The sequence below is a fragment of the Ursus arctos genome, unplaced genomic scaffold, assembly GCF_023065955.2.
Source record: "Ursus arctos isolate Adak ecotype North America unplaced genomic scaffold, UrsArc2.0 scaffold_22, whole genome shotgun sequence".
Lineage (NCBI taxonomy): Eukaryota > Metazoa > Chordata > Mammalia > Carnivora > Ursidae > Ursus > Ursus arctos.
This window is the reverse complement of record NW_026622897.1, coordinates 50877847-50899196: the sequence shown is the minus strand read 5'-3', so window position 1 is coordinate 50899196 and position 21350 is coordinate 50877847. Positions and strand designations below refer to the sequence as shown.

General features: G+C 38.1%; 1 protein-coding gene across 2 annotated transcripts in view; it reads right to left on the bottom strand.

Annotated features, from left to right (window-relative positions):
• RSF1 (remodeling and spacing factor 1) overlaps positions 1–21350 on the bottom strand; it is a 145500-nt gene continuing 124150 nt past the window's right edge. For both annotated transcript variants that reach the window (XM_026518176.4, XM_026518177.4), the window contains exons 11-16: positions 20207–20316; positions 15699–15766; positions 14248–14455; positions 12504–12724; positions 9777–9965; positions 1–7583 (exon numbers count right to left, since the gene is read on the bottom strand). In XM_026518176.4, coding sequence (XP_026373961.1) covers positions 7018–7583; positions 9777–9965; positions 12504–12724; positions 14248–14455; positions 15699–15766; positions 20207–20316 — 1362 coding nt within the window. In that variant the 3' untranslated portion in view covers positions 1–7017. The remainder of the gene's footprint in view (positions 7584–9776; positions 9966–12503; positions 12725–14247; positions 14456–15698; positions 15767–20206; positions 20317–21350) is intronic.

Here is a 21350-nt window from a genome sequence, read left to right as displayed (position 1 = left end):
TTTAAATTTTTTATTATGACAATTGACATATATTAAGTGAAAGAAATGACAGAAGTATTATAATAAAACATTTTGAAAGAAAAAGTTACACAATTAGGCCAATAGCTATAAAATAGCTTTAGGCCTGGCTTATAACACCAAGAGTTCTGATCAGACTGTAGTGAGACATTGAACATTTCATTAACAAAAAATATTGGCACCAGCCACAACATATTTTGGTTGTCACTTACAAGGAATATTATATTTAAACAACTATGCACTGCAATTCTAACACACTAGGTGTTCATACACTGCAGTTGACCCCTGAAGCTTTAAGCTACCAGGAATTCCCATATTTTCTATGCACAAAATTTACTTTGTGCATTATTGGAATCACATTTCCAGTTTTCAAATCTCCCCCCAACACACACACACATGCAGTACATTATATGTGGCAGAGAGCACTCCAGCTTCCCCTATTTGACTAACAGCACGTTCCTGATTACCTCCACAGTTTTATGCTAATCTTGGAGCTTCTGCTTTAGCTCGCATCTCCTAGAAACAAAATAAAGCATTCTGAGAACCTATTCCAGGAATAATTTTTTTTTATGCATAGGAAAATAAAGCATTTCATATAAGCATGTCTGAAAATCCAAGAGGCATTTTGATCAAATACTCCCTGAATCTCAGCTACTATTACTTTAAAGTCAAATGAAAATTTAACATATACCATTTACAAGTTCTTTATCTGGAATTTGTATTCCTCACCTGGAAATTCATGATTCCCAGGCTTCTCCTCGGAACGGATGAAGCTAGCAAAGAAACTGGCAATCCCACATTAGCTGACAATAGATTAAGGTAGTTTAGATAGAAATTTTGACACACTTGGATGAATTTAATTCTTTATGAGAATACACTTGTGCTATAAAGGTGAGGAGTTAGGCTCGTAAAATTACCAGATGGCAAATATACTGGTGTCAATAGAAGTTATGGTAAAATGTGCCATGTAAAAGACTGCTAGACTCAGCAACTGTACAAGCTTTAAAGACACTTTTCATCAAATGTGGAGAGAATTGGAATTTGAATCTGATATCCCTTCCAGCAGAAAAATATTCCTGTGGCATTAAGTCTACTGAATAGCAAGAACCAAATCAAGCAATGCTAGTTTTCCCTTCTTTCACAGACTGAAAAGAAACCAAGCTCTGCCCAACCCGCCCCGCCTGTCCCAGCTGGGGACACTCCCTTTCAAAGTGTACACAAAACCTCCTGGCAGGTTTGGGCAAGCTGCAATTCAGATACTTATCAAGAAGCTACTTTGCTAAGAGAACAAAACACCAGACCAACATTGAGAATACCCTAGTTAGGCATCACGAAAATCACACACTGTAATATGCTGTTAACTGCCAAATTTAGGCTATTATCGCTGTTCCAAAATTGAAAATTCATTTACACTAATATAAACTAGATCCATGTGTGCACATGTATGTGTCTATATGTGTGTCTATGTGTGTGTCTATATGTGTTTGTGCATAGTGTTCATGCAGTGACCTTAAAGCTTTGGAAATAAGGGTTATTAGCCTAATTCCAAGGCTTGTCCACATAGCAGTATTGACATGCACCAACTCTGCTAAAGGGCAGGAAAATGAAAAAGACCATGGCACAAATTTTTAAACAGTTTTAGGTTTAATTACATAATGCACCTGTAGATGTTCTAGCATAAACACAATTGTAAAAATCTACATCCTATTTTAGGGTATTTTTCCACCTCCCAACCCTTAAAAGCTGTACAGTTATATAAAAAATGTGACTCTCAAGCAAAATAAACTTTTTTTTTTGCAACATACAAAATAAGTTAAATGATTCAGAAGGTCTTGAGCCATTAAGTATCCCAATGACTGTGTTCTGGCCATCCATAAGCATGACATGCAGCTCCTGGTCTATGACCAGAACTCAATAAATACAGGTCAAACAAAACCCCAAACACTTAAATTAGATTTCTTTAGAAAGTGATGAAAGTCAAGAAAATATATAATTAGGGTTAACAATTCCATTCTTAACTTACATCATCCAGTGGCAAAATGAACAAGGCAGGTCACTCAGTCCTTAGTGCATTTACTAGCTTGTACCGGTTTGGCAAAAAACACAAATGTAGTTCCTTTAAATGTTTTTTCTCATTCAAAATGTCTAAGGAGCTTAATTAATAAATTTCTATTCGTCTAATAATTTGTTATGCCCTCTCGTATAACTTATGCATAGGATAGATATATCTTAAAAGTTATTAAAATAAAAATAACATTTTCATTAATTGAAATCACAATGTGCCAGAATTGGGTTTGCAGCATTTCCCAGAATGAAACTGTATAAATATAAAATGAAAAAAAAAATTGAGCTCACATGACCAAAATAAGGGGAAAAAATCCACTAATGGAGTCCTATTCTAATCAATTTCTGAGAGGGTTTATATGAATAAAAGAAGTATTGAGTATACATATAAAGTGGTTATATACCAAGCACACTACAGTTTGGCTTATGAAGATTGCTTGCTTACTGGGGAATGACTCTCTCTTCAATGTATGTTACATAGTTACTTAGCAATTCTTGGCACTCAAAAAATGGTAAGTGATAATTGAAGTGAAATATCTTGAAAACAAATTATTAAGTGTACACATAACACAGTAACCCAGTTTAAATACACTGATAGCAAAGGGCCTTGTCTTTTGGGATTGGTATAAAAATAAGAAAATCAGCAGCTGAACTGCCACTTGCAAAGCAGGTTTACAGGTACACACTGGGAATGGTGGATAAAATAGGAATGGATTTTATTCTAAGAAGGCTTAGTAACAATATTAAGCAGAGGACTAGGTAGATTATAGCAGATAGCAGTCTTGGCATTCTTACTTCTTGGTGAACCAGGAATATTTTTTTAGAATATCAAACCAAGAAGAGGAATTTCACTGTTTTTCTCTAGACTTTCTGTAATTCAATGTTCATAATTTCACATCAGTCACAATTATTTGTCTTATGTCTTTTTACAATGTCAATTAATGATTTCAAAGGGTTCATTTTTAATTTCTCCTAACATCTAAAGTATGTATACACATATTAACTTATATATATACATACATATATGTATGTTCTATTTTAAAACAAGATCTGGGTCTTTGAATACGTGGTTCTATAGCTGTGAGGCCATCATGGACCTGTTTCACTGTGTTGGTGCAGGGCAGAGTTCCCAACTTCTTCTGAATATTCAACTTACAGGTTCATTGGGTTCCTTCCAGTTATATGGTAGAACTAGCGTGTGGTTAACGTCACTCATCCCCACAAACATAAGCTAAAGAGGCATTCTTTGTGACAAAGTAAATTCCATCAATCCCATTTAAAAACTGGTAACATTTTCCCACCATTTTACCTCTAAACAAGTACACGCCTACATTTTTCTTAGTATATATATGTTGCTCAGATGCATACTATGGGATGGATCTATCAACCAAAAAAGTGAGAACTGGAGTTTGTAATATCCTTTTACAATGCATTTGTTTAAAAATGTTTTTCACAACAACTTCTTTAGCATTCAAAGTCCTTGGTTCTTTGGCAGGTCATATATATATATATATAAAAGACTATCAGTAGACATCAATTTATTCTAAATGAAGCTCCTCTTTATTCTCTGCATCTGCAACCTTGACCCACTGGAAAAAGATGTGTCAAGGAAACCCAACCTCAATGTATCAGGTAAACTCTTGAAAAGCTCTCTGCCATCATTCTCTAATAATGTGCCAACAATGGAAAATGTTTTACACTACACCCTATTTCATCGACACAAGTCTACAAAAACAAAATGTGTATTTTCAGTCTGAGTTCCTTTCATATATTTTAATTTGGCTAGTTTTCAAACCTTTACAGAATTGCAAACTAAACATTCTGCACACTAAACTACATCTCCCCTTAATACATGTGCTAGCCTGTGGAATATGACATTGGGAGTCCGCCTGTACTGCAAAAAAGGTTTAAAGTATTAAAGGACTCCATTATATGGCAGCTCCGGATGGATCTAAGCCCACGGATAGTACTCTAAGGACCAAGATGTTCTAAACTCTAGATGAGCTGCTGCTTTCCTATGCTCTGTCCAGTTCCTAATGACTGAATTGTACCTTTGGATACAGGACATTTACTTTTTCCTACATTTTTTTTTAAGTTCTTCAAAACTTGTTCAGTTAATATTTCAGTGAACACAAGACTTTATGAGGGACTAAATCTAATCACCAAGCAGCAGAACTGGTTTTGAACTGTTCAACATTTAATCGCCCATAATTAACCTGTCTGCATAATAATTTGTAAGTTCAGCTGCTTGGATTGCACTCTTTGTAGATGAAACGGTTAATTGGCTTAATCAGAATGTAAGGTTAGAAGGCAGACATTGATTATCAAGTTCACAAACGACTTCGTTCAAGTTCGGTAAATTAATAGGCAGCAAAAGTGGTATCATAACCCATGTCAGTGGGACCTATGCTAAGTTGAATACTCAGTCTTTACTATGATAACAATGACCTTTTGCTCTCTGTAGGAGAAGGGTAAAAAGAACTCCTTTATTTCACATTAGGCATCCTGTAAAATAAATAATCTACCCCACTGGATACTTCTTATCACTTGCTTAGCTATAGAGTGGTGGAAGCAGGAGCTGGTGTGTCCAGAGGTAGAGACAGCGTACGTGGGAGTTTCTATACGGTAGTGGCTTTACCCAGCTGCGGGACTAAAATGGTAGAGGAAGAACGGGGGCAGGGGAGGCCGCCCGCACATTCTAACCACTTACCTTGCACTAGTAGGAATCCTTCTACTGCCTGCCTGTTAGATAGTTAAAAAGGCTAACTAACGTTCTTACCTGACTTTCAAACAAATGAACGAACCTGGCTAGAAAGGAGGCCTGGTACGTGAATATGGCTCCTTACGTAACCCTGCTCTACTGTCTATAAGTGTAAGCCCTTCCCTCCCTTCCAGTGGAACATTGTCTCAAAATAAAAATCACAACTTGCTTGGAACCACATGCTATTGGTGCATCCTATTTTTAGGCTGCTTTCATTATTTTATTTTTTATACAGATACATATACATTGCTAGAATCAAAGCAAAAATATTAATGGGCAGGTACTACACAACTAAAGTGAAACAAAACAAAACAAACAAAAGAACCAACAAATGAAAAACAACAGCTATAAACTTTCAAGGCCAAAAGATAAGATTTAAGGGCAACACCTGTTGAGGAAGGAAAAGGAGTATAAAGTTTCTAGAGAGGTATTTATAATGCAAGTCTAATGCCAGCTTTTTAATAATAAAAAAGAGAAGTGCTTTACTATACACTGACTAGCACATATAATGCTTAATTTGGAAAGAAAAATTAACAAAGTTCCTTGGGCCAGCAGCAGATATGGTGTGTCCATTGCCGGCAACAGACACAACACCGGAACAGAAAAACCCAAATCCCAGGGCAAAAGTATTCACAGAAGTAATGGCTGAAGGTTTCAGAATTTGACAGGCAAGGTTTAATCACAAGTGCTACACTTTATACAATGTTATTTATGGCTCTGCCTGAAATTTTACAGCTGTAACAGTAACTAAATAAGACAAAGTTCATATTTTAGTGTCAATTACATGTTAGATATTTAGTTATAAACCCCTTTTTCTTGAAACAAAGGGCTTCTCTTTCATTAAAGTGTTGAGATGTTTGAAATGGATGTCATGCCCATTAAGTATATTGGCGGTTCTCAATCAACTCTAGGTTGGTTGTGTGACTATTCATGAATTTTATTAGAAGTCTAATGGCCAAAGGCCAAAACTACATTCAAACCCTGCTAATATATCCAGGCAGATAGGAAATTCCAACGCACACACATACACACACACACATATACACACACATACATGCTAAAACTCAAACTAAAAACCTCCCAAAGGAACTGCTTTGTTTGTAGACTTCAATTTGAAGTAGATACTAAGGGCAAGAATAGACCAGTTAAAATTCACCTGAAAATCCTTTCCCCGTCATCAAATGTGCTAAAATACCGCTGTCAGCTTAGCATCTCTTCATGTATGTTATGTATAGATGTATTTCTCTCAAAATGGGATATTTCAGATATTTAAATATCAAGTGGCCAGAAGACAAGAGTTACACTATCTGCCAAGTTTACAGTCCACCTGGGCCTAAGGAAAGACCACACTTATTTCACTAATAACTCTCCATTGATAGGATATTAGAGGCCACCTCATCACCACTGCATAAAGCTGCTTAAAAAAATTTGCTGCTAGCACAATCTGGTTGTCAAAGCTTCATTATACATTTTACTGTACAAATGTTTTTCAGATGATTTTTTTTTTTAAACAAGAAACTCTGCTATAACAGAAACTCAGGTTCGAGTTTTTAATGATGGTGCTTTCTCCATCTCTTCTTTATTAAGTGTGGTTATCTCCAATAGTAAACAAGTTGATATCATGAATGCTGTTACTGAATGACTTATGTATGATGTTATCTACAGTTCTCAAACTGCAACAATACAGACTGGAACTTTTAAACAGTCTGTCATCATCATCATCTATGCCATGAATGTTTAAATATAATATATATTTAATATGAAAAAGCTAAAGCACAAGTGCTTTCTCCCACCCCTAATTGTCTTGGGCCCTCACAGATTTGGAATGCATTCTTATCCACCCTTTTTCACAAAGTCAGGAGAGCTCAGGAAATATAAAGTCAAAAATATACAAATCTTTGTTGTTATTATAATAAGATTTTTTTCCATGAATGAAATTACCAAGGACCATGAACTTGGAAAAAGAAAATCAAAAGGAATTTACAGCAATTATTTATCGTCAAAGTTCAAAACTGGTCACTTCACAGAAAGACTTCAGGGTTTGTTGAAATTTTTCTTCTAAAAAGTCATTCTGTAGTGGAGTTTTCTAGGAAAAATAAAACAGCTTTTAATAACTGGCCCGCTGGTGTGAGAGCTACCGTGGAATAAATTAGCACAAAAATGGAAAAAAAGTCTTATAACTGTTCACTGTTACAGACATAATCAACAAGGTCAGTCACTCTTAAAAGCTCATCTTCCTCCTCTTCTGGTGCCCCTGCCTCCTGCCCGCCATTTGTCCCATTGGGGGCCAGGCTCGCACTGGCTGTGCTGTTGTCCTTGGGGGTCTGAGGCTTCTCAGCTGGCTTGCCAATCAAGTTCTCAATGGCTTTGCCAGGACTCTGTCCATTGGTGGAAGGCAAGTCCACTAAGCTATAGTCCAAAGGGCTCCCCACCTTGCCTACATTTTCAAAGTCCTCTTCCTCATCGCTGTCTATCCGATAGGGCTTCTTGGTGCTCTCCTGTTCGGAGGGCAGGACCCTGGGCTGGCTGTCATGGGCAGGCTGATCTGCATCTCCATGAGCATTGTCACAACTCTCCTCCTCGTCTGTCTCGATCCGGTGTAGCCGTTTTCGAGATGGTTTGCCTTCTTCCTGCTCATCTGCTTCTGAATACTCATCTGTGCTTCGACCCCGCTTTCGAACTGAGCGCTTTGATTCTTTAGCTAGCTCATCATCTTCAGAGTTCTTGGACATATAGCTCTCTAGAATAAACAGCACATTTAAGCCATCGACACAGTTAGCCATAACAGATGTAAGTAATTTTCCTATTCCTCCCCACATTTCACCCCATGTCCTGCTTTCAGACTTGCCCGTGCATTCGTATTTCCCTCCAATAACTGGCCTGATTTCTCTCTCCTCTCAGGCCTGCAATAATCAACAGAACGATCCATAGTGTCTTTTTTAACTAAGATTTTAGGAAACAGCAAAATCAGATTTCTTAGAAAACCAATACGATGATCCTTAAATTAAATGAAGATAGGGTGGTCACAAACTGAGAAACTCCTATCCACTACCCCTCCAATTACGGAATCACGTAAAGCTCCTGATAAGGACAGATTAAACTGAGCACCCAAATCCAGGCATCTGAAACACTGCGCTAATTCTTAACCCATGTTCTTAAGTGCCGTTCCTTGGTAGTCTTTCAATGTCTTCTTTTTGTCTGTACTTACATCTAGGTGGTCTCACCTCATCTCATGGCTCTGCCTCTGTATGCTGATGCCTCACACTTGTCTTAGGCCACCCCTAAATTCCAGACTCAGGTATCAACAACCTGCCCACTCGACATCTATGCTGGGATTTTTAAACAGGCATTTCAAACCTCACGTGTCCAGAACCGAGGTCCTACACTTCTGCCTCAAACCTGCACTGCCCTGGTCTCCGCCATCTGAGTTACCGACAACTCTACTGGTCTAATCGCTTCGTCATCTCTTTGGTATTTTCTTTCTCCCATCTAACCAAACAGTAAATCCTCTGAGTCTACCTTCAAAATACAGCTATAATCTTGGCAATCTGCTTGTTTTGTTTTTTAAAGGGCAGGCCCTACAAGTCTCTATTACAACTACTCAACTTTACGTAAAAGAAGCCACAGACAATATGTAAGAAACAATGGGCGTGGCTGGTCCAATAAAACTTGATTTACAAAGTATTTACACAAACAGGTGGGCTGTAGTTGCGGACTACTGCTCTTCGTGATGGGACCCCTGTTGGTCTCTGCATCATCTGTGCAGTTCTTCCCTTCACTCATTCTCCTTCAACCACCCTGGCTTCCTCTCTGTTCCCGAACAAGCCAGGCACAAACCTGCCTCCGGGCCTTCACGTTAGTTGCTCCATCTGCCTGTGTCACTCTTCTTTCAGATAAATGCACCACACACACCCAACATTATGTCAGGTCTTTACTCAAATGCGGTCTTCTCAGTGAGGTGTTCCCGTGGTGCCCTATGAGACCCCAGCGACTCCCCCAACCCAACTCTTCCTTCTCCTTTATTCTTCTCCATAGCATTGACCCCCACCTAATGCAGCATAAGTTCTACTTATCTTGTTTATTATCTCTCCCCCTAATTAAAATAAGAGTTACATACAGGAGTCACATGCTTCTGGCTGTTTTGTTCACTGTTTTAGTCCCAGTGCCTAGACTAGTGACTAGTACAATAAGTCCTTTTTTTTAATAGTCGAATTACTGAATTTGTTTGTCTTTAATGACACATGAAGATAAATACACACAATCAGATGTTCATCTCCTTTCTTTAGCCTCCCACGTTCAAACATTTTTTTTCCCTTTCTTTTCTGGCTTGGGCTCAAACTTAATTGATAAGGATCTTTCAAATCTTCATAGGAGATAATAAATAATGGAGAATTAAATAAGTAAAAAAAGAAAGGGGCAAAGGTGAGGGTTAGAATCATTTAAAAGAACTGGAATAACCACAAGACTCAATGGATATCACAAATTCGTATTTTAGAGATTTTCCTACACTCCTGGTATGGAGCATAGCTAGAAGTACTAAGAAATAAAACAGTTACCAACCGAAGCTCACTGCCAAGGTGGGAAGAGACAGCAGGCACCTGTATTTGAAACCTTTTAGTTATGCAGGGCATAGATTATTTCAAAATGAGGGCCGTGAATAATAAGGGAGAAGAATCCTTGCTCAGATCTTAATTTTCTGAGACTTGTCTATTTCAATGAAGAGTTTAATTACAGTGGAGACATTAAAAATTAGTATCTTATCAAGTATCATTTATTTAAACTATAAAAAGGGACCAGGCGGGAAAGAATGGATTTTGTCTCAAAGATATCACTGCTTATACAAAATTCTATGAAATGGTACAGAACCACAATCCTGAGTTTACTTTATAGCTGCCTTGTACAAACTTCTGTAGACTGGAGATCTGCTCCTTACCTTCACTCTCTGAACTGGAAAGCCTGCGCTTGTGAACTCGTCTGATTTCTTTCCCACGTCGTAAACTCTTCTGGGAACCATCACTTTCGGAATCTTCTTTGTAGTTAATTTGTCTTTTCTGGTTCCTCCTTGACCGCCTTCGCCGAGTTTCTACAAAATCATCACTAAAATCATCGCTAAAATCACTTTCTGTTCAAGGAAAAAGAAATACAAAATGTAAGTCTACTAAAGAGAAACGTAATTAGCTTAGGTTATAAAAACGTAAAGCTATTAAGTAGGGTTCAGTAATAACAATTTTTAAATTAGTAATAATGGTTATAAGTCTCTCCCTCTTTTTTTAAGTAGGCTCCACAGCCAGCATGGGGCTCGAACTCAAAACCCTGAGACCAAGAGTCGCATGCTCTACTGACTGAGCCAGCCAGGCACCCCTAACAAGCCTCTTATTTTCCTCTTAACAGCAGGAGTAAATGTGTAGGGGTCTTTAATGCCAAAGCTCACTGATGTTTCCAATTAGCAGCCAATGTTTGAGAGTAAAAGATGTTTTATACAATCTTTATCTTATTCAACCTAGAGCTTCCCAGCCAGCTACACGGCCGCTCTTCTTGGTGGATAGTCACTATTCTACCGCAAAATAATCTGCTGTTCCCACGTGTACAGATGTGCGGTACAGTTACAACTTCACGATGTACTGCACAGATTAAAATCTCTAGTCTCAGAAAACCAATAAACCTGTTTCAAAGAAGTACAGAACTGGAGTTGTATTTTTGGCTTTTTTCCAAATGGAAGTAAAACCTGCTAACTATAGCATACTTCAACTCTCAAAGTGTTGTTAAATAGCACTAACCTTACCATCTCTGATTAGCAAACAAGAGACTATGACATTATGTTAGAGCAGTTTTTCAGGAGTGCTAACAAACTCCACTGAATTATCACATCCAGCCTTGTTCTCTAATGAATTTCAAATACTTCAAACAAACACTTCAAAATGGCCGACCAACAAACAGTTTGAAGGAGTCCCTACCGGCCAAATCTGGGAAAAACTGAGCCTACAGAGCGATGATAATGTATTATACCCACAGACTAAAATAAGAATCCATAAGTACGTACTGATACAAAGAAATAAATGTATGGGGGAGAAGGGAGAGCGCTTGCTTAAAGAACACCAAATAATAAATATAAAAAGAATGATGGGGCCAGGAAATCATCAATGAATGCTAAAACTCTGGGTGAAACATCTGCAAAGAAATGGTATATATACAGTCTCAAAATGCCCGCCTACAAATTACTGTTAATTACAAAGGTAAAAATAATGGAGACCTGGAGAACAAATATTAGCTCTGTGATATTCCTGCTGAAAATGTATAACCTGAATCTAATCGCAGGAAACAAAAAAACCCTGACTGAGGGACATATTACAAATTAAGCACTGTGTATTCTTCAAAAATGTCAGAATCAATAAAGACAAAGTTTGAGGAATATTCTAGATTAAAGGAGACTAGAGACATGAATAAATGCAACGTGTACTCCTGGATTAGATCCTGGACTAGGAAAAAAATTGATATAAAGGACAATTTTGAGACACCTGATGAAATCTGAATCTGTACTGTTATTTAGATAAAGTAGTATATCAATGTTTTATTTATTATTTTTTCTAAAAAATATTTTACTTATCTGAGAGAGAGCGAGCATGAACAGGGGGAGGGGGAGGGGCAGGAGGAGAGGGAGAAGCAGACTCCCCTGCCGAGCAGGGAGCCCGATTCAGGACTTGGTCCCAGAACCCCGAGACCATGACCTGAGCTGAAGACAGACGCTTAACCAACTGAGCCATCCAGGTGCCCCTCAATGTTTTAAAATACCCGATTCTGATAATTCTACTATGGTTATATGATACATGAAACAAAAGACCCATAAGCCCAGCCAGGTGGAGGATGTAATACTCCTTCCTGGCTGTGACGTTTCCTCAGTGACAGGACAGCTACCTAGCTGCCAATTCTATGAGGTACTCCTATCTGCTCTTTAGATGCTGTGCCTGTCACGATTTATTCAGTTAATAGGGATCAGCATAAAATATAAGAACATCAACTATTGGGGCGCCTGGGTGGCACAGCGGTTAAGCGCCTGCCTTCGGCTCAGGGCGTGATCCTGGCGTTATGGGATCGAGCCCCACATCAGGCTCTTCCACTATGAGCCTGCTTCTTCCTCTCCCACTCCCACTGCTTGTGTTCCCTCTCTCGCTGGCTGTCTCTATCTCTGTCAAATAAATAAAATCTTTAAAAAAAAAAAAAAAAAAAAAAAAAAAAAAAAGAACATCAACTATTGCTAATTTATAAAAAATGAAGCACTCACTGATAGTGATGTAAGTGTTAGAAATAACTGGTGAACCTTCTCTTTCCAACTGCTAGATACCTGAGAAAAATGTTCTCAGCATATTGAGAACGATTCCAAAGAAACACTATGAACATAAAGTCTGGGCATGGAAACTTTGCACCAAAAGATTTCATCATAATCCTAAATGAATTTGGTATCCAGTTAACACATCCATCTGTATTTATTTTCTTAGATGTGCTTTCTGTGCAAAACTTAAGTTACTAGTGAGTCATAAAAAGAGAATTCAAAGTTTTATCAGAAAGCTTATATTACCAATGAATGAAATTTTATCTTAAGAACTCTAAACTACAGAAGTTCTAAGAACTGAGTTGGTGTGATACGGGTATAAGTTATTTTTACCAGAGTCTCTACTGTTCTCCTCAGATTCCTCCTCTTCATCATCGTCAGAGTACTTTTTCTTTGGGGTCTTTCTCCGCAAACGCCTGCTTTGCCTCATTGGCCGGGAAGGATGTCGCCTCAGTCTCCGGCTACAGAAATCAGTGTCACTGTCATCGTTTGATGGTGGGTCTTCTTCACTTTCATCTGGGTTTTCATCAGATACAACAAACTCATCTTGAGATCTGTCCAAGAGAAATCAGACGAATTATTATGATTCTGAGTTCAAATTCTAACAAGTCCAGTGAATCATTCAGTAATGGGTAATATAAAACACCTGGATAATTTATCAATTTGTCTGTTAAGAAAATGGAGAAAGGTTTTGCCATCTATTCTTCTCTTAGGAGGAGTTAAGAAGATGAACTGATGCTGATTTTGGCATTTTGGGATGTCCCCCACATGCCTTAAATTTAACACGTCCCAAAGAGAACTCATTATTTCCCCACCTATTCCTCTCTTCTGTCTCCGAGCCTTATATTTGGAACTCTTACCCATCCAGTAAGTCAAACCAGAAACCTGGTATTCTTCCTAATTTCTCCCTTTTCATTTCTCATTATCTAATCAATTATTAGCCCCTCTCTGAGTCAATCTCTTAAATCTTATAGAATCTAAAATCTCTTAATATCTCAAACCTGATCCCTCCTCTGTCGGGCACTCCTCTCCCACCTAAACCACCATAGCAATTGCCCAGGGAGTCCCTCTAGTCTCTAGACTCATTTCCCCTCCATCTAGCCTCCAAATGAATGCCAGGATGAATTTTTCTGAAACATAAACTTCATTAGCGTGACGCTTAAAACCCATCCATGGGCTTTCATCATCTTCAGAGGAAGAGTCCGAATTCCCGTGCATGACAAACAAATCACTCCATCATCTGGTCCCTTTTCATCTTTTAGCCGCATCTCCAGCAGGGCACTCTTTACTTCTTGCCCATATTCTTGCTACCCTGACATACCAGGAGTTTCCTAAATATTCCATGAAGTCTTATGCCTTGCTGCCTCGGACATGTGACTGCTCTTAGGATGCCCTCTTTCTCATCCTGCTTTGAATCTCAAACTCACTGATTTGCCCCATTTTTCATTCTTCAAATTTCAGATCAAGCTTTATTTAAACTCTAAGGATTTCCATGAACTCCCTAAATTTATCAGACTCTTCCTTTATACCCTAACTTAGGCTTTACCTACATGTTAGTAGCAATCACACAGAATGACTTTTTTGTGGTTCACACGTTTGTTTCTCCCACTAACAATCTGAGAGGAGAAACTCTGCAGTATTATTTCAACACTTGCTCTGCGGGAAAATCCTTCCCAATCCTCCATACTGGATTACCTGCCCCAACCAAAACCTCTGTGGGTCACCAGCAAATAGTACCTAATTACCTGTGCTTGTCCAATTCGCACATTTGACTAGGAACCTCTCATGGACATGTTGGCGGAAGGTGGCACAGAGATGCACAGCAAATGAATGCTTGATTCCAGTTAATAAAATCTAAATACAGTATTAAATATTCAACAACCATAAACCTACTTTGTTTTGATCTAAAAAGAACCAAGATCAGCACTCCTGAATATGTTTTAAATAGCCTGAAAACAAAAAGAGATCGTCCCTGTGCACAAAGAACCAAAGCCCCATCACAGCATGGCCAAGCTTCCTCTGCGAGCCTCATTTACGCCTGTCTCTAGGCAACGGGATCGGCTGGCAGGCCACGCACCCGTCGCTGATCTTGAATTCATCCTCACTCTCTTCTTCATCCAGGTTGCTGTCACTGTCCAGATCATTCAGTCGCCGGCGTTTCTTCCGGCGTGCAGCAGCTGCCCTCTGGGGTCGTTTATTTTCTTTTCTTTCTTCATCCAAAATAGTAGAGATGTCTTTCCCACGGTGGCCTGTGATGGTGGAGATATCTTTTCCTCGGCCGGCTCCTGAGTTCAGGGGTGGGAGGGAGGGCAATAAGGGGAACAGAGGGAGGGAGGAAGAGAAACGACGGCACGTTTATTAAAAGCTTCTCTTTAATATCTAGAACTGTCCTTGTTCAAGCTTAGCCGCTCATTTATTTTTTTCCTACAAGTAAGTTTTCTCACAACTTCAGCTGACAGAGCTCTCATCAAGAGAATTTTTGCATGTGTTTAGTCTACTAAGTGGAAGTTCACCACGTACAGATTAAAAAGTTGGATATAATTTGCACACTATATAACATTCACCCTTTTATAGTGTATAGTTCAGAGGTTTTCAGTAGTCACAAAGTTGTGCAACCATCACCACTAACAAATTCCAGAACATTTTCATCAACCTCGAAGGAAACCTCATACCTATTAGCAATCACTCAAGAAACTCTTCTTCAAAGTTGTCTTTTGGACATGGCTTTAGAGAGAGACCAATCCGTTTTCGTTTAACTGTGTGTGCAGGACAGAAAAGGTGAGAATCCCGCAGCAAAGCTGTAAATAAGGTGCAGAGCCCTGGAAAAGCTGGTGACTTCTTCAGACAGCCTATTTACTGCTAATCCTCTTCAGAGTTCTCCAAAGTACTAATGGAAACCACAGTGTTCCACACCAGAGCACTGGTAATTCTCTACATTGCTCTTGCATTAAATTACCTTCAAATCCTTCTGTTTTTATGGCATCTGTTAAAGACTATGAAATTAATAAACTGATTTTTAAAAGGCTGATCTAAAGCTATTCGGATGATCCATAATGTTTAAGATTTTGTAGCAGCAGTGATCTAAACAACAAGAAAGTTTAAGTGGGTTTTCTATTTGGAAGCAGAAGTAAATTTTTTAATCTATAGAGGAACATTTACATTTTTTATCAGGTCATAAAACTACTTGGAAAGTAATTAGTAAGATCTGAGTCTACACACTGACACTATGTCCACAAATTATTTTTAATCTCATTTAACATCAGTAGAGAATTAAAAAAAATGCATATATATATATATATATATATATATATATATATGTATATATATATATATATGCTTACTGCTTTAATCAGCATTGTTTTTTTGCTTTTAAAATAATCTCTATGCCCAATGTGGGGCTCGAACTCACGACCCCAAGAGCGAGAGTCACGTGCTGTACTGACTGAGCCAGCCGGGTGCCCCGATCGGGGCATGTTAAGCTAACTTACTGGCCAAGTCACTGAAGAAGAGGGAATGATAAACACATACCTCCTCCATCAGCTTCTTTGATATCATCTTCTATAGCTTCATCGATTGCTTCATCGAATTCATCAAATCTAAAATACATGCAACAATCACGTCACAGCCTGTCCTGGTACATGGGTTAGGAGGGGTTGCCTCTGAAATGAAAAAGGCCTGAACATAAAAATGCTCTTGGCCGCTTCGGGACTGTGTGACTTGGACTACATCACTTCACTCCTGTTAATCTCCATTTCTTCTGTAAATCAGTATCTAACTCATTTTCAAAGATCATCTATACCAGGCATCAGCAACTATTTTTGTAAAGGGCTAAACTAACTATTTTAGGCTTTGTAGGCTGTACCGTCACTGTCGCAGCCACTCCACCCTGCCGCTGTGCCGCAAAAGCCACCGTAGATAACCAAGTTCCAACAGAGCTTTATCTATGGCCACTGGGATCTGAATTTCATGTAACCGTCCTAAGATTTTCTTCTTTTGATGCTTTTTTCGATCATTTATAAGTATAAAAACCATTCCTAGGTCATGGGCTATGTCTGCATAAACTGGAGGTGAGCTGGGATTTGCTCTGCAGGCCATAGTTTGCCAACCTCTAACCACACAGAAATCACGCAGCAAAGTAAGTTGAATACATGTTCCAGAAATAACAGGAAGTGTGAGAACTACACTATTATTGTCATCGGAGATTATATTACTGTTATTATCAAAATCCACATACAGATGGTCAGAATTTTAGAACTAGGTAAAAGTACTTTTTCTCACAAGGGCCATTGCCCCCAATTTAAAGAAGACAAGTCTAGATGATCCCCAAGATTTCTTTTTTTTTTTTTTAAAGATTTTATTTATTCGACAGATATAGAGACAGCCGGCGAGAGAGGGAACACAAGCAGGGGGAGTGGGAGAGGAAGAAGCAGGCTCACAGCGGAAGAGCCTGATGTGGGGCCCGATCCCACAACGCCGGGATCACGCCCTGAGCCGAAGGCAGACGCGTAACCGCTGTGCCATCCAGGCGCCCCAAGATTTCTTCACATACAAAACTCCTTTCACTTTAGGCCTGAGAGGACCAAAAGGATAAAGTGACTTGTCTAAAACTATGCAAAATATGGCAATTACTAGCCACGTGTGGCGATCTATATTAAAACTAATTAAAATAACTCACTGTAATTTTTTAAAACTTGTAAGGCATCCCTTTTGAGTTCTAACTCCTTTGCAAAATTTCTTTACAAGAAATTATCTTCTTTCAGAAGTGCTTCTGAGTCTTTCTTAAATTTTATGTAATCAAATCTCCTTTCCATTACTGTTTCTTTTTTTTTTTTTTTAAGATTTTATTTATTTGACAGAGAGAGACAGCCAGTGAGAGAGGGAACACAAGCAGGGGGAGTGGGAGAGGAAGAAGCAGGCTCCCAGCAGAAGAGCCTGATGTGGGGCTCCAACCCAGAACACCGGGATCACACCCTGAGCTGAAGGCAGACGCTTAACGACTAAGCCACCCAGGTGCCCCTCCATTACTGTTTCTATGTTTGGTGCTATGCTTAAAAAGTTGCTCCCTATAGTAAGATTACATGCCTTCCTTAAATCTTTTTGGGAACTAGATGAGGTATAAATAAATGAATCAGACAATACATCTTACCATAAATTTCTATATTACTGTTATATAAATTAAGAGCTGAAGGGATCATCTGCATTAATCCGCCATCAACCAAGACCTAGGGAAATGGACCACTCCAAATTACATGGGTAATACATGGTATGGTGAGGACTATAATCTTATTTTCTGTACCGCAAACCAATGCTCCCTCTAGTCAACTTTGATGTCATCCTCTCTGTTAGGAGAAATAAGAATTTGATAAATAATTATTAAATGATAATGGTGATGAAATTCTTTTTTGTCCTCTTTCTGTGGTAATACTTTACTAAGTGCTTTACACTTTATACTCACAATAATCCCACTGCACCCATGTACAAATTAAATTCTAGGTGTATTTAGAGCTTAAATATGAGGAGTAAAACTTATTAGGGAAAGCATATGAAGGACTCTCAATGTCTCTCAGCTAAATTTCTTTTAAAAAGTATTAAGAAGCAGAAATAAAGAAAAAATGACAAGAGACATATAAACACCCGGCAAGCACGTGAAAAGATGCTCATCATCAACAGCCATTGGAGAAATGCAAATCGAACCCACAAGATACTGCCTCACATCCGCCATGGTGGTCACACCGCTACAGTGGTCACCATAAACCCTCCAAAGCCAACAAGTGTTGGCAAGGATGGGGAAAACCTGGAAACTATATGCTGCTGGGGGACAGCAAAATGGTGCAACTGCCATGGAAAACATCATGGCAGTTCCTCAAAAAAACACAAAAAGACAAGTACCATAAGATCCAGCAATCCCACTTCTGGGTATACATCCAGGATGAAATGCTGACAGTAAATCTCTCCTTCTTTTAACAACCACAACTAACATCAAGGTTGAAAGATAATACGGTTCTACTGTAAGGCTGGTTCTGAAACTGTACATTGTTAGAACAGGACTGACATATTAGGAAATAATTCAAGCATAATGTGTATTTTATACTTGCTTTCAGTAATCTTACTCATGAGAAACACTAGGTAAATGTAGAAAACGGCGCCCAGAACACAGGCATACACACGATGCATACTATACACACCTCAAACATCCGCCAGCAACCTCCGCTCCTCATTGTGCTCTAAGCTGGAGCCGCCTGCATCTACAACTTCCCGGTTGATTTCGAATAACCCTCCTCCTACCGCCACACAACGACTTACAAATCGCAACTCACCTCACAACCACTCCTACAGACAAACTTCAGGGATTTTTCAACATACAATGTCGTAGTTAGTGTAGTATTTATATTAGTTGTTAACCATTTAACATGTGTCAAATGTTACTGTTTTTTTTACATTCATATCTTTAAAAACAAATAGTCACTAATGAAATTTTTGAGTGTGGCCCTACCCCGATATTTCCCACAATCCCTGTGGCTTATATTGTGTGATTTTACACAGCACGGCAATTTTTAGAAATACGTATGTTGTATTACGGCAGAAGTGACTTGACACTTGCACTTTCCATCAGCAGGCTCTGATTTCATTAGTTATGATGATTTTATATAAAATGGTACTTTATTTTTCAGTTGTTTTTTTTTTTTTAAAGAATAAGATAGATACCGTTCTTGCACGTATTAAGGATATTACTCTTACTAATCTTACTGCACTTTACAGTTTTAACCATTAATGACAGCAGCAAACTATACATGGAAACCCTTCCATGATTACTGATGAAAGTTCATAAACAAGAAGCAAGCACAAACTTCTATAAAATCAACTTTGTATTTCACCTTTATTTATTTATTTAAAGATTTATTTATTTGACAGAGAGAGAGACAGCGAGAGAGGGAACACAAGCGGGGGGAGGGCAAAGGGAAAAGCAGGCTTCCACCGAGCAGGGAGCCCAATGTGGAGCTCAATCCCAGGACCCTGGGAGCATGACCTGAGCCAAAGGCAGACACTTAACGAATGAGCCACCCAGGCACCCCTCATCTAATTATTTAAGTTAAAGACTGTTTTGGTGTTGTCTAAGACCACAGGTCAAATAATGATCTAAAATAATTAAAATATAACTTACTTATTATTTGAGTAAGACAAGTGGTTTAGTGGAAAGAACACCAGACATTCAGAAGATAAGATTTTAGTGTAGGTTTAGCTACTAACAGAGTGACCTTGGAAAAATCTCTCTCTCTCTCTCCCTCTCCCTCTCTCGTATTTCTGGTGGCAGATTCTTTCAATAGACATTTTTGGAGCACTTACTATTTGCTGGCATTATGCTAGCCGCAAAGGGCAGAAGAATGTGTAAAACAGATGTGGTCCTTACCTTCATGCTGATAGTCCCGTTGAGGGGGGAGAAATATTAATTCAATAATTAAAATCACAATTATTACAACCATGACAAATGCTTTCAAAGAGAAGAACTGGTTGCTATGAGGGCATATAATAGATTTGATCAAGAGAAGGTTAACAAGGTGAAAACAGGAGGGAAATTCTAGGTAGAGTAAACAGCATGTGCAAAGGAGCTGAAAGAAGACTATGGCTGATAATGACAGAGTGAGGGAAAATGTGGTTGAGACGCAGCTGAAAAGCTGAGTACAGAGCAGACTCTGCGCTGCCTGTAGGGGCCTTGTTAGAGGCATCGATCCTTATCCCAAGAGCTACAGAAATCTGACAAAGTATATTAAGCAGAAGAGGATGACATGAGCAAATTACGTTTTGAAAAAGATCATGCTGGCTGCTCTAAAACTGCATGAATCTAAAGATAGTAAATAAATAAATAAATATATACATACATATATATACACACACACACACTCACACACATATATATAAAAATATATAACCACTAATGATCATTAGGAAGGGAAAAGCATATACTTTTGGGTCATATTGTATAATTTAAAAAATATTTTACATTCTTTTATTGTAACCATTTCCACATTATTTCATACCTATAACTTATACATTTCCGTGTTCTTGTTGATCTCCTTTCAAGTAAGTTTGCTTTGGATTTTTTCGAATCTTTTTTCTTTTCTTCATGATCTTCAGAAAAATCTGGCTCCTGGTTTAAAAATATGATAATGAATATACAGGTTATTAGGACGAAAAAAAAGCTTCTTGGAATTAATAGTTTTCTAATGTCTGGCTAGGCAGGACATGTGAAAGATGTGAAAAAGTGAGGTGATCCCACCCCCTAAAACTGAATGAATATGGCAACACTAAGTAGAGAGATTTAAAAAGAATACTGGTGATCAAAGGATGATGAAGCCCTTCCGTATTAAAATTCTTACGTTTCTGTGAGTTTATAATTACCTCTTTTAAAACAATCATGATGAAGTTTCTCCAATGAGAAATTTTTTAACAAATAATTAAATTTAACATATAGAAGATATTCAGAAGATATGCTGAATCAATGAAATAGTGGATTTAGAAAAAGAAAGAAGCATGATGATGAAGGAAAGTAACTAATCAAGACAGGTTACTTAAGCATGTGATTTAATTAAGCCTGAATGAAACTGTACGAAACCAGGAACATTTCTTCATTTCAAATGAAAACTATGTTACGTGTACTTTCACTCATGAGAAATCCTTAATTAGAAATCAGACTGATAAATGTAAAACAATATTCCTTCAAAGAAACCAACTGTTAAGAACAAATATTGAAGTTTCTAATAACCAATGCCCAAAGCGCAGAATTAAAAACCCAATCTCCCTGAACTATTCTTTTGTCACTTTACATAAACAGCACATAAAGAAGCTAAAAACAAATTACCCAGTATAATACAAGGTTAAAAAAAAAAAACACCCCAGAACATAAAACCCATAAGGGTGAGCTATATAAATCTGATTTGAATGTGATATTACATTTTAGGGCTATCAGCATATATGCAATTTTATTTTATTATTATTGTTATTTTCTTTAGTAGGCTCAAACTTACGACCCTGAGATCAAGAGTTGCATGCTCTACCAACTGAGCCAGACAAGCAGCCCAGCATATATTTAATTTTAATCATGAGTGAAAATATGAGTGATTTCTTCAAGGTCCTAAATTTCCACTTTTAATTAAACAGGTATACTATATATTTAAAACTATT